Source organism: Octodon degus, unplaced genomic scaffold (genome assembly GCF_000260255.1).
Source record: "Octodon degus isolate 3935 unplaced genomic scaffold, OctDeg1.0 scaffold00002, whole genome shotgun sequence".
In the NCBI taxonomy this organism is placed as follows: domain Eukaryota; kingdom Metazoa; phylum Chordata; class Mammalia; order Rodentia; family Octodontidae; genus Octodon; species Octodon degus.
Genome location: NW_004524578.1, coordinates 4,226,805 through 4,239,213, shown reverse-complemented (window position 1 = coordinate 4,239,213; position 12,409 = coordinate 4,226,805). Strand labels below are relative to the sequence as shown.

Genomic DNA, 12,409 nt, shown 5'->3' with positions numbered 1-12,409 from the left:
CTATCAGCTCTGAGAACTGCAGGTCTCTTTCCTCTAGTCAATTTTGTCAAAATCCTTGTAATAATACTGTACATAATACAAGTAAAATCCCACTTGGCTTTTCCTCACCTATTTTTTTAATAGTGGTACTAAGGATTGAATCCAGGCCTTTCACACTTATTTACAGCCTTAACACCCATTTTTATTTTTTGAGAAAGACTTGCCTGCCACAGAACTGGGGTTACAGGTATGCAGCACACCTGGCTTCACCAAGTCTTAGATAGTAAACTCGTGCTCAAGTAGTCTTCCCAGTTCAGACTGATTCAGGGAAATGCTCAGAAGTCTCATTCCTTGCTAGATACTACAGTGCAGTTCAGGCCACGGACCCCACAGTAAGCTACTCCTAGGTAAGGAGCATAATCAGGGAAATTACTTTAGGACATTAATACTTACTGCCACTTGTCATCACTGAGACTTTGGACCAACTAGTCTTACCTAGTAGGGTGGTTAACAATGAAAATAGTCTTTCTGGATTTTAAAGGAAAAGAACCCCCCCTTACCCCCACCGTAGTACTATGGATTGAACCTAGGGCTTATTACTGAGCTACTGCCCCAACAAAATATAGAACCACTTTAGTTATCTCATCCTCAGAAACAGAAGCAACAGGTAATCCTGCATTACCAGGAAGACAGTCTCACTGTCTTCTCAGTGCAGATGCTGTTGAGAACCAGACTCTAAACCACGCCAGAATAAAAACCTTAGGACTAAGACTTAGAAACCACTGCTCCATGGCTGGCAAGATAGCTCAGTGGATTAAAGCACCTGGTTAGGCAGACGCAGGGACCAGGGTCCCATCCCCGCATGCTGTGCCTGCCGTCCCTGGAACACACTAAGACAGTGACTGAGACTGGGCATGGTGTGCACCTGTAATCCCAGCTCTTGGGAGGCTGAAAACAGGAGAATCACTACAAGTCCGACCTGTGGAGACCCTGTACTAAAAAAAAAAAAGAAACCACAGCTCCTTGTACATTCGTCTTCCCAGTCAGACTGTCAGGAGGTGGAGGCACAGTTCCTTTATGTCATAGCCATCAGTTGATCTATAATCGCCAAGTACCATTCCAGGATTATTTTGAAATGTTTCTCACAATTGAGAATCATGTAACACCTAGCCGGGAACCCCAAACACTGGCTTTGTAAAAATCTCTAGTGAATGTCAGCAAACGAAGCACGCAGTGATCTTGAAGGAGCTGAGCCCCTGCAGGGAAGCTGTGCACTCCCCCACCTGCAGTGTTCTATGGAATGGGGATGCTGCTCCTCTGCTCCTATTCCACCTCCTGATGAGAAGCCACACAGCCCTAATTGTTAAATAGGTAATTAATTTGAATGATTGTGTGCAGGCTTAAATAGGTCAAAGGATGCTGGCTCATGTTAAAGCCTGGCTGCCTTCATGAAGAATGCGAAACATAAACGCTTCCTAGATGGTGGGAAAGCCTACCTAGAAAAGGTCCTCCTGAACTTCCTACATAAACATGTCCTTATAAACCTTACTCCAAAAGCACATGATGACATGCAACTTGGCAGCACAGTGAGTGGCCTTTATTTTTAATATTTCTAGAAAACTGACATTTAGATTCCAAAATTCATTACAAAATTATCAGCAGCTGCTTTAAGCATTTCAACAATTCTGACAGATCCCTCTTTGCTGCAACAAACAAGGCCATTATTCTGTGTTCAAAACCCAAGACTTATCCCAAGAGTCTATTACGTCTGCCACACTGCTCAGGACCCATTTGTGACTGTGTCTTCTTCCATCTCCTCTTCACCATCATCAGTGGGACCTAAAGAAAACCAAAAACCAGAAATCACATCACTTTTAGAGAACCTGTGTAGTAGGCAAGTGTGCATTCTGTGGGTACTATGTGCCATATACTGGAAAAGGTAGAAAAAATCCAAAGCAGCCTCTGCCCTAAAGGAACTTATAATCCAGGGATAGCTGGTCTTTGGCAGGTAATAGAAAGGATGGTCACTTTCCAAGGAGGAGGTCAGAAGGTATTTTTAATAAAATGAAAGTGACTGCCTCTCACAGTTATGTCTATTTATAGTCTGTGAAGACAAAAATTGGAAATACTAAAAACAAACAAAAAAACCAGTCACACACCTAATATGTGCTTGATACTGGTAACAGTGAGTTTACCATCTCTAAATTAGGTTACCATAACAACAACCCAAAAAGTTCTTGTATATATTCAACAAGTTAAGGCAGGTTCTTTGGTCAATGTCTTTTGAAAAATGACATGTTTTTGCCCATCAATTGTTTGGGAAGATTATTCATAAAGTGTTTTGATTCTAGTTAGATCCAAACTTTGGATTTCTAGATACAAAGCTACCAAGAAAGAATCTTAAGTGTTATTCGCAAGTGTAGGGCCAATGAGGTCTAACAAAACAACACAATTATCCAGGTCCTAATTTCTTATTCCCAAATCCAAAGATACCCTAAAAGTCCAAATAAAACATCTTGAGGGCTAGCCAGATGGCTCAGTGGATTGAAGTGCTTGCTTAGGCAAATGCAGGGACAGGGGTTTGATCCCCACATGCTGAGCCAGCCCTGGCCCCGGAACGTGCTAAGATAGTACTTGGGAGGCTGAAAACAGGAGGATCACTGTAAGTCTGATCTGTGTAGTGAGACCCTGTAGATGCTGTACTAAATACACTAAAAAAAAAAAAATCCTGAAGGAACGATGGTAATCTAGGATAATAAGTCTCTAACTTATGGACAAAGTCTGTCCAGGAAAATTTTAGCAAGTTGAATTCATCCATATCTAGCAAAGGTGAGTCTTCCATGGTGTACTGTAAAAATTTACAACTCGAATGTTCATCAGTTGGGACTCAGTGTAATCCTATCTTACTGCAGTCACAATAAGTAGTTTGGACACTGTGCACTTTGCACCATCTGTCACCACAGACCCCTGAATGCTTGGGCTGATTTCTATTGTTGCTTACTCTTATCACAAAGCCACAGTGCCCCATGTAGCCTCCTCCCTAACCACACTCTCCCCATGTGGGCTTCATATTCTGGCCCTCTTTCAGTTCCTGGGTGCCTTCCTATGCAGGTGTTTTGGGGTGCTCTCTCCTCTGCCTAAAACATCCTGCTAGCTGCATCTACTTTAGCAGCTCTGAAACTATTAGGCCTTCAGGCTTACACAGTCTTTATGTTAATTATATTTACTAATCTTGCATTAGAAACTAAAAGTGGAAATTTTGAAAGACAGTAACTCTGGAAAACAAATCTGTTACACATTAAGATTCATATTAATATTTTGAGAATTCCTGAAAGAAAGCACTGACTGCAAAGATTGACATCACAATCTACTTTTAGTAGATTAAACCTGTGGATTAAACCTGGGGAAATCTGCATTACACCAGACTCTTTCTCCTACTTTTTGAGGCAGGGCTTCGCTAGGTTGCCCAGCCTAGCCTTGACCTTTCCTGCCTTCTTCAGTAGCTGGGGTTTAAGCATGCTCCACTATACCCATCTGAAAGCCTCAAATAATTTTTCATACTCTCTTATTTGAAAGTTCAGTGATCTATCCTGTCCTTGGAACAGATCTTTTACCCATGCACCATCTTCTAACATCATCTGGAAAACAGTGGTTCACTGAGTTTTACAAATCTTCTGAAGTTGAGCAATTTCATGACAAAAAGCCAAAAAGAATGCCTGTTCATTAATGTCCCTACTTTCTCACAGAAGTTTTTTAAGTACGAAGAAGTAGCTGACATATGTTTTCTGAGTTTTAATCTTTTTGTGTGTGTTTGAATTTTATTATTTTTTTTCCATAATTTTATTGAGAAACAAATAACAATGAGACAGTTTCAAACCAAATTGGTAGGATTGTTTCAATAATTAACACATTGCATACATTCTTCCTAGTGGTTAATTGCTGTACAAGATGCGGACTTGATATCCTATTTACAAACACCATTAGAACAAATCCCTCTATTCATTGAGAGAATGTAACTATATATCTATCCTAACCACTATGAATACACAGATACAAAATGGAGTTATTTGTTAAGTTCCATTATTTGAATATTATGGGTGTGTAAACTCAGCAAAATATTCTAAGAGAGTCCAGTAGTCCATAATAGTATTGGGTCTTCCGCTTCACTGGCAATGTCAGAAATTGAAAGCTTGCACTTTACCATTGATAACAAGTTTTCCTTGAGGCAACCACTCCATGTTTCAGAGTATATTCGCCTCTTACCTCAGGTCAACTATAGCAGTGCGTGCACATGACCAAACAACTCAGACCTGCAGAAGTTTCATGTGTACCCATTTGCCACACAGAATAACAAACAGACGTGTACTGAAGCAGTGTTATTTAGTAATTGTTTTGCTGTGCTGAGGCTTGATCCCAAACAACATACATGCTAGGCAAGGGCTTCACCACCAAGCTGGGTCATCAGCCCCTAATAATCCTCTAGGACACTCATGCAGGACATTCTTAACTGCAATCAGGAGTGGGCAGCAAGGAAGACTATATGAACTGCAGTCATTTGTACTACTGCCATGCTGAGGCAATCAGCAGTTTTAACTCCCATCGGGATTGTTCTTGCTCCATCAATGCAAATACTTCCATAATAAGAAAAATAGCATGTTGGGGTTAATAGTTTTGATCTCACAGACACCCAGGATCCAGGGACTACTGAGAACCACATCTTAAAAGCTGTCTTAATCATTCTTGCTTAAAGACCAACTATGTTAAAAGAACTACATCACTGGGTGATTTTGTCACTATGCAAACACAAATACCAGGGAGAGTCCTTAGGCAAATCTAGATCATGTACTACAGCCTATTGTTCCTAGGATACAAACCTATACAGTATGTTACTACAGTGGTCCCTTGCTATTTCATGGCTCAACTTTTACGGACTGTTTCGTGGATTTTCAAAAAATATTGTAAATTATTTATTGCAGATTTTTTGCTATATCATGGGATTTTGTAGTAGTGTGTAGTACTGTATACATATTTATATGTATAGTATTTATGGTTTTAATTATTTTTGCCTAAAAATTTAAAATATATAAAAAAATTATAAGTGTTAATTTTAACATATTAAAATAATAAATCAAAATAAAATACACTAGGGGCTGGGGAGATGGCTCAGTAGAATAAGTGCTTCCCTGGCAAGTGCAAGGGCCTGGGTTCAATCCTTGGTTCCACCAAAAAATCCAAAAAACCCCCACTGTTTACAGTATGCATTTTTTTTTTTTTTTTTCTCCGAATGCCTTCAGGGCAGGTTTGGCTGGTTTGAGTTGTAGGGATGGAACCACAGCAACCTGAGCCTGACTGCTTTGATGAAGCAGCCACTTAAAGAACTGAGCTAAGGGGCAGGCCCCCTACAGTCTGCATTTCTTTAGCAGATGAATACATATGGTGCCATATAGCATACATTTGCTAAAATTACATAGGTTTACAAGTTTAGAAAAATGGTTAAGAACATTAAAAGCATTTTTTTAAAGAACATTAAGTTTTTAAAGGTGTGGGAAAGGTTTTTTAAGTATGGAAAGGGCTTATAAAGCCTTAAATATATGGATGGTAATATAAATACAACATCACCACTTTGCTGATTTTCACTTATTGCGGGGGCACGGGTTCTGGAATGTAACCTGTGATAAGTGAGGAACCACTGTATACCAAATGTCACAGGCAACTATAATGCAAAGGTGCAGTAAAAAACTATACAATCTTACAGTACCACTGTTTTATTGTTGTTGTTTTTTTTTCTTTTTTCCCTGTTTTTTAGAGAAAGGTCTACAGGGTGTTCAGGGTCTCACTACTAGATCGGACTTATAGTGATTCTCCTGTTTACAGCCTCCAAAGTGCTGGGACTACAGGTGTGTGCCACCATGCCCAGTCTCAACTGCTGTCTTGGCATGCTCCAGGGGCAAGGCTGGCACCGCAAGCCGGGGATCAAACCCCTGGCCCCTAGGCGCTTTAATCCCTGAGCTATCTGGCCAGCCCACCACTGTGATGTATACACGACTATCATCAATGAAAATGTTGTCCTGAGGCGCATGCTGTACACAAAAATCAATCACAGTTATCGCTACAGTGTGGCTCACTCAATGCTAGGAAGTAATGTTTCTTTTGGCTTTTACATACCTTCCCCACACTCTCAAAGCGCTATGATTTTACTTTAGCAAATTAACTTATCAAATACTTTCTTTTTTAAATTTATTTGCTACAGGGTCTCACTAAGCAGCTTGAACTCATGATCCTCGTTCTTGGGCACCACCACACCCAGACTCAGTGGCTAGCTCTGCACGCCTGAGGCAGGCTGGAGTGGGGGTGGGGGGATATCAAACAATCAAATTCTGTCTTTCGCACTTGGAGGGGGGTCAGTCCTAAGAACTAAACCCAGGATCTTTGCACTAACCTAGATCCCTAGTCTTTTATTGTTTTGTTTTGTTTTTATTTTTTATTTTGAGAGAGGCCCTGAGTTGCCTGGGCTGGACTCATACTTTTGACCCTCCTGCTTTAGCTTCGAGGTAGCTAGGATTACAGGCGTGCACCTGGCCTGTCTTGTAATTACTCTGACTGTGGCATTATTTTGGGAGCACAAAGCACACTTTCTGACCTGATCTGCGTTCTCTGCCAGGTATCTGACCGGACTGCAGCAAGCCCTTCAGCCTCTCCACTTCAGCCAAGGTGGATGCGTTAGCTATAGCATTCTGGAGGACAGAGCAGAATGAACACAGACAATTCCGATTCAGCATAAACTGTTCAGAAAATACAGAAACCTGTAACTTCTTCAGATAGAACATTATATAATTCTATGTCAGAGAAAGGATGTTATCGGTACACCAAGTCAACCTAAAAAAACAGATCATGCATTTTCAAAATTGTTGAAACACAGACCTTCTTATAAAACAAGAGAACAGGTAATCATTCTACTTGTCCTAAAATTTAAGCTTATTATCTACATGGTGTTATATTACTGGATACCTTAACAGGCAGTATTATAAAATTAGGATTTCCTACTATCATCCAAAAAGATTCATCAGATAGCAAATCTGTGAAATAAAAATTAAGGCAAACCCTGAGACAGCATACAATGGTAACTTAAGGTTGGAAGTAATGAATGCAGCACTCAAGAAAATGAAAGACAAAGAAGCCGCTTCAACTGGCACACACAACTGGATCAAGTCTAGTCAACTGACTTTGATCTACACTTTCCTTAACTTGGAAGAATTCTAACTGGGAAAATGCCATCTTCAATACTCAGACCTAGATTTGCTACACTCCTGTGCCCTACCCCATCTCACTTTAACCAGTCCAGAATTTTAACATGCTATTACCTTGATTGCTTCTACATCCCCTGGAGAGGGCCCACCTTTCTTTTTGTCAGTTGGCAAACCAGCACCTGGATTAAACCTTGGGAGGGAAAAGAATATGACTGTTAAATTCTCACCCATCGATGTTGCTTCTCTTTTACTTTCAAAAGGTTTTGAAAGTAATTAAACCAGTGTAGTATCTTATCTTTGTTAACAAACTGATACAAGAACTCTCTCCTTCAGAAACACCACCCACTTCATGTTCCTATACAGAACAGAACACATAAAACATCATTCTAAGATTAAGATATTTGTTCTGTGACCTTGGTAGAAATTTCTTGTGATATGGACCATGATGGCCACACATTATCAGCACTCAAATTCAATACCCTATTAATCACAGTTTTGGGTTTAATTTTGTAGGAGGCAAGCTGCCAGACAGTGTTTCTGAAGTGAAGGGAGTTAAGTTGGATATCTGTATCTTACGTTTTGCTTCTCCTGGCAATATCCTTTGCAAGCTGTGCACCCCGTTTGCCCTTGAACATTTTCTCTGCTTCCTGACGCTCCTACAGCAACACCACACACAGAGTTAATGGAAATAGGAATACCACATGCATTTAGATGCACTCCTCCGAACACATGGAAGAGAATGCTCCTGAAATACTCTGAGCTGATAAAAACATCAAAAAGCCAATTCAAAACGAAAAGGAATCACAGTAGCTTTGCCTTTGCTGGTGAAGCTTCCAGAGAGAACTCCTTGCCTAGTTTCAAAGAGGAGCTGCTAAGAAGCTGCCAAGGAACTAAGCTGGGGGAGAGGGAAAACCTCCTAATAATGGGGAGAGTCACAATTAACAGCCAGAGCTGCTCAGAAACATTGTATGAAGCTCCTCTCTGGGAAGCAATTTAAGCAGAAAATCCACTGTACGGCTCTCCAGCATTCTGCCAGCTCTGCACAACCAACATTACACAAAAGAATGTTAATTGAAAGCCCTACCATAAATTGCTATAAGGATAAAAAAACATTTTCCCCTGCATTTTAAATTACAAAGTAACGGTAAACTTTATTTTATTAGTAAATTTTTTTTAGAAAGTAACAAAGTGTAAAGAAAAGCATACAATTCTATAATGACATACAACAAAGAACACTTACTTTTAGTTTTACTTTCTGAAAATCCAATACTCTGACTTGTGGAACTTTATAAATCACATATAGTCTGTAATGCTTCTTATTTGTTACAGGATTTCTTAGAATGCTATAAGAAAAGGAACAACAATGCCACTCTTGTTCATAGCATAGCAGTAAATTCATTTGAATAGCATTAAGTCCATACATCAGTGGAAAGCGCACTATTATGCACATCACAATGTATCAACTAAGTAACATCAAGAAAAGTTTCAATTTTTAAATTTTTATTTAAATTTTTTTTGTTATACATCTCACTACAGAGCCCAGGCTGAGTTATAACTCATGGTGATTCTCCTGCTTCTGTATCCCCAGTAGTAGAGGCATGGACACGTACCACCAGAACTGGCTTCAACATTTGGTTTTAAAAGGTACTTCTCAGTAAATGAACAGGGCTGGTAGTGCTATTTTAAGTACTTCATTAATTCTGTCATCATAACAAAGACATCCATACCTTAGATACGTCAGTGATTTGAGAGATGCCAAAGGGTCCAAATCACCCTGTAAAATAATGGTTATAGGTAAGAATGCTGACACCACACATTATTTATTTTGTTATTTTGAAATACAGAGTGTCTTTGGAGCACTCTTGTTTTATTAACTTTGACAGAATAAACGGACAAACACATTTCATCTTAAAAATCTCTGTATTAACAACTTCCATCTCAATATCAAAAGATACAAGATACTGATTTCCAATGGCACTTTCAAAATGGGCTACTGCGTAATCATTCGGGAAAGAAAACAATGTCAGAGCTGATATGACTTTGGAGTAAGGTATCTATACAGGAAACATATAGAGCTAACATCTTGGGTGTAATGTAGACTTCTTGCTACATCCTCTCAAATGCGCTGGAACAAACTTTGAGACAGGGTACCTTTATTTTAGCCCCCACCAAATCTCTTCAAATAATTTTTGAAAGACAAGGTGAACAGTACAGTTAAACAAAAACTAAATTATAGAAGAGGCAAGACCAGGTTTTCAGTCTTCCCAAATTGTCCCATATTCCATACTGAAACAAGGATAACAAATAAAAAACCAGTAACTGTAATCAGTCAATAACTGTAATCAAACTAGATGACAAGGTATTTCCCAAGAATTCTGCAACAGGAGTAAGTGGGGACATCCCTGTAAGAACAAGAGTGTATGGTGATAATGTCTGTGTAGGAGAAATCAAGAGGAAAGGTAAGGAGGCATCTGATGAACTGGCAAGCTCCACACCAATGTACAGGCACTCCATGAGAACAGCCCTCGCACCTGCACATTTCAGTAAGGAGTAAGAGGAGTCTGTGAGAAGGCCTGATGCCATTTCAGCAATGCAGACCCTCATCCAACACTAACTAGAAATTGTCTCCTTTCCAGGACAAAATACTACACGGAGGACAAACTGCTAGGAGCACATCTCAGTAAAGCAGGGAAGTGGTTCACTTCCACAGCACACACACTAAAATGGGAAGGATTCAAAAGGAGTTTAGTATAGCCCTATGCAAGGATGATACAGTCTGTGAAGTCACTCAATTATCCACGCCAGTATGGAACTGGAAATCTTGCCTCAGGCTCCCACGGGGCTGGAATTAGGCACATGCACAACTGAGCCTGGTTAAGATGTGAGATAGTACTTGGAAACAACCCAAATGCCCACCAACTGAGGAATGGATGAAAAAGATGTTGCATTTTTATATGAGAGTATTATTGAGCTATAAAAAAGATAACTTTGAGGCTTTTGTAGATAAATGGATGCAGCTAGAGATTATATTGGCAAGTGAAATTAATCAGATCCACATATGCAAACATCCTATTATCTCACTAGTGTGAGAACTTGAAAGAGAAATTAAAATCTGAAAGGTACAACAGATACTGTGAAAGGGAAAGAAATTATTCAATGGGAAGGAAAAGCTGGGATGAAGAAAAGGACAAATGAAGGGAAAAATATATATTTAGGTGTACATGGAGAATAGTTTGAGTAATTGTACTGTTGATTTCTGCTGGTCTTTTGAAAGGAGCAGTTAATGTTTAAATTTTCTTTCTTTTTTTTTTGGTCTTCAATTTCTTACAACTTTTTGTTACCATTTTGTTTTTTTTTTTCTTAAACAAATCTTGCACAGTTATATCCGGTAGTCTGAGTAACTAATTTAAAGATGGCATAATGTAATAAAGCAATCACTATTCAATTCCTATTACTAAACATTGTATTGTATCATTTCTAATGCTGTTTTTTCTATAACTATTTTGTATTCTTTAAAAAAAAGATGAGATTTTAATATACTTATTTTATTAGCTGAATGGAAGAGCCTTGTGGACAGCTTTAAATACAAAGACAATTTCTCTAATAGAAGCCATCATGTTACACATTCCCTATTAGCATGTATTTTGGGTTAAAACTTCACACCCAAGGCATGACAGAGGATATGGCCTCAGACCAGTGCTTTCCTACTTCTGGACTCAAGCGCACTTTTGAGAATCTGAAAGATGCCATGAACTCTGTCCACCAAGGGAACATCCAGGTAGCTCAATCTAAACAATCAAAAAAATAGGAGAGGGAGGGAAATAACGTCTTTTTGTTTTGCAGAAGCAGGGACCAAACTCAGGCTGCAAGCGCTTCCTCCACTGGTGCTCTCCCAGCCCCAATACAGTCTTAACAATCTAAAAAATAGCACCAGGGCCGGGGAGATGGCGCAGCAGGATAAGTACTTCCCTGGCAAGCACAAGGGTCTGAGCTCAATCCCCAGTTCTGCTAAAAATAAATAAATAAAATAAAATTTAAAAATAGCATAATGTAAATTAATTAACTAATTTTATTTATTTATGGTGGAACTGGGGATTGAACTCAGTCCCTGACACTTGCCAGGGAAGCGCTTATTCTACTGAGCTATCTCCCCGGCCCCGGCATAATGTGAATTTAAACATCTAGCTTTTCAGTGAAAAGTTTTGGTTATAAAACAATATACAGTATAAACTCTATTTTGTTAAGCATACACAGCAGAAATTTTAAAGAGCATAAAACAGGTCAAAATAATCATTATCTATCTCTACAGTGAAACTGAAACTTGTCCCTTAGCTTACATAGAAATTAGTCCCAGTTGAACTGCTCATCTAATGTGAAAAGCAAAGTTTCTAGAATAGAAATAAAGTTTCTAGGATAGAAATTCCATGTGTGTAACTTAAAATATGCAATTTACAATTTTCTAGTAGCCACATTAAAAAAGTAAAAGTAATTTTAACATATTATTTAATCTAAAAAATATTATATAGCCCATTATCCAAATATTATCATTTCAACAACAGTACTAAACATTTACAGTATTTTTTTTAAATTCTATGTCAATCCACCATGCATTTTACAGTTCTGTACTTTTCAATTAAGAATAGCCTTGTGGGGCTGGGGACTTGGCTTAGCAGTACAATGCTTACCTAGCAAGTTGGAAGCCCTGGGTTCAATCTTCAGCACCAAAAACAAAAAAAGTCAAACCTCCCCTAAAAAACAATTCAACCAAAAAACTACAGTAAAATCAAGAATAGCCACTTCTGGCTAGTGGTACCATACTTAACACTGCAAATCTTGGAAAGCACCGTGAGTTGCTTTATAATCCATGGAGGGAATAGAAGTTTCAACAAAATACCAAAAACACTAACAGCCAGGCATGGCAGCACATGCTTGTAATCCCAGCACCTGGGAGGATTTCGAGGCTAGCCTGGACTACATAGAGAGACTCTGTCTCAAAATAAACATGAAAACACTAACAAAGACTGATGGCCAGGGAGATTGCTCAACAGCTTACGTGCCTCCCTTCCAAATACAAGATCCTGAGTTCGATGCCGGGTAACGAAAAGAAAAAAAAAAGACTGATAAATCAGAGACCACTTAAAGCTTGTGTAGCATGTAAACCCTGAGTTCAATCCCCAGTATAT

At 39.0% G+C, this 12,409-nt stretch overlaps 1 protein-coding gene across 1 annotated transcript in view; it reads right to left on the bottom strand.

Annotated features, from left to right (window-relative positions):
* Positions 1 to 1,554: 1,554 nt before the first annotated feature.
* Snrpa1 (small nuclear ribonucleoprotein polypeptide A') overlaps positions 1,555 to 12,409 on the bottom strand; it is a 15,131-nt gene continuing 4,276 nt past the window's right edge. The window contains exons 4-9 of the mRNA XM_004623247.2: positions 8,954 to 9,000; positions 8,467 to 8,569; positions 7,803 to 7,882; positions 7,341 to 7,416; positions 6,620 to 6,713; positions 1,555 to 1,818 (exon numbers count right to left, since the gene is read on the bottom strand). Of these exons, the coding sequence (XP_004623304.1) occupies positions 1,760 to 1,818; positions 6,620 to 6,713; positions 7,341 to 7,416; positions 7,803 to 7,882; positions 8,467 to 8,569; positions 8,954 to 9,000 (459 nt within the window). The 3' untranslated portion in view covers positions 1,555 to 1,759. The remainder of the gene's footprint in view (positions 1,819 to 6,619; positions 6,714 to 7,340; positions 7,417 to 7,802; positions 7,883 to 8,466; positions 8,570 to 8,953; positions 9,001 to 12,409) is intronic.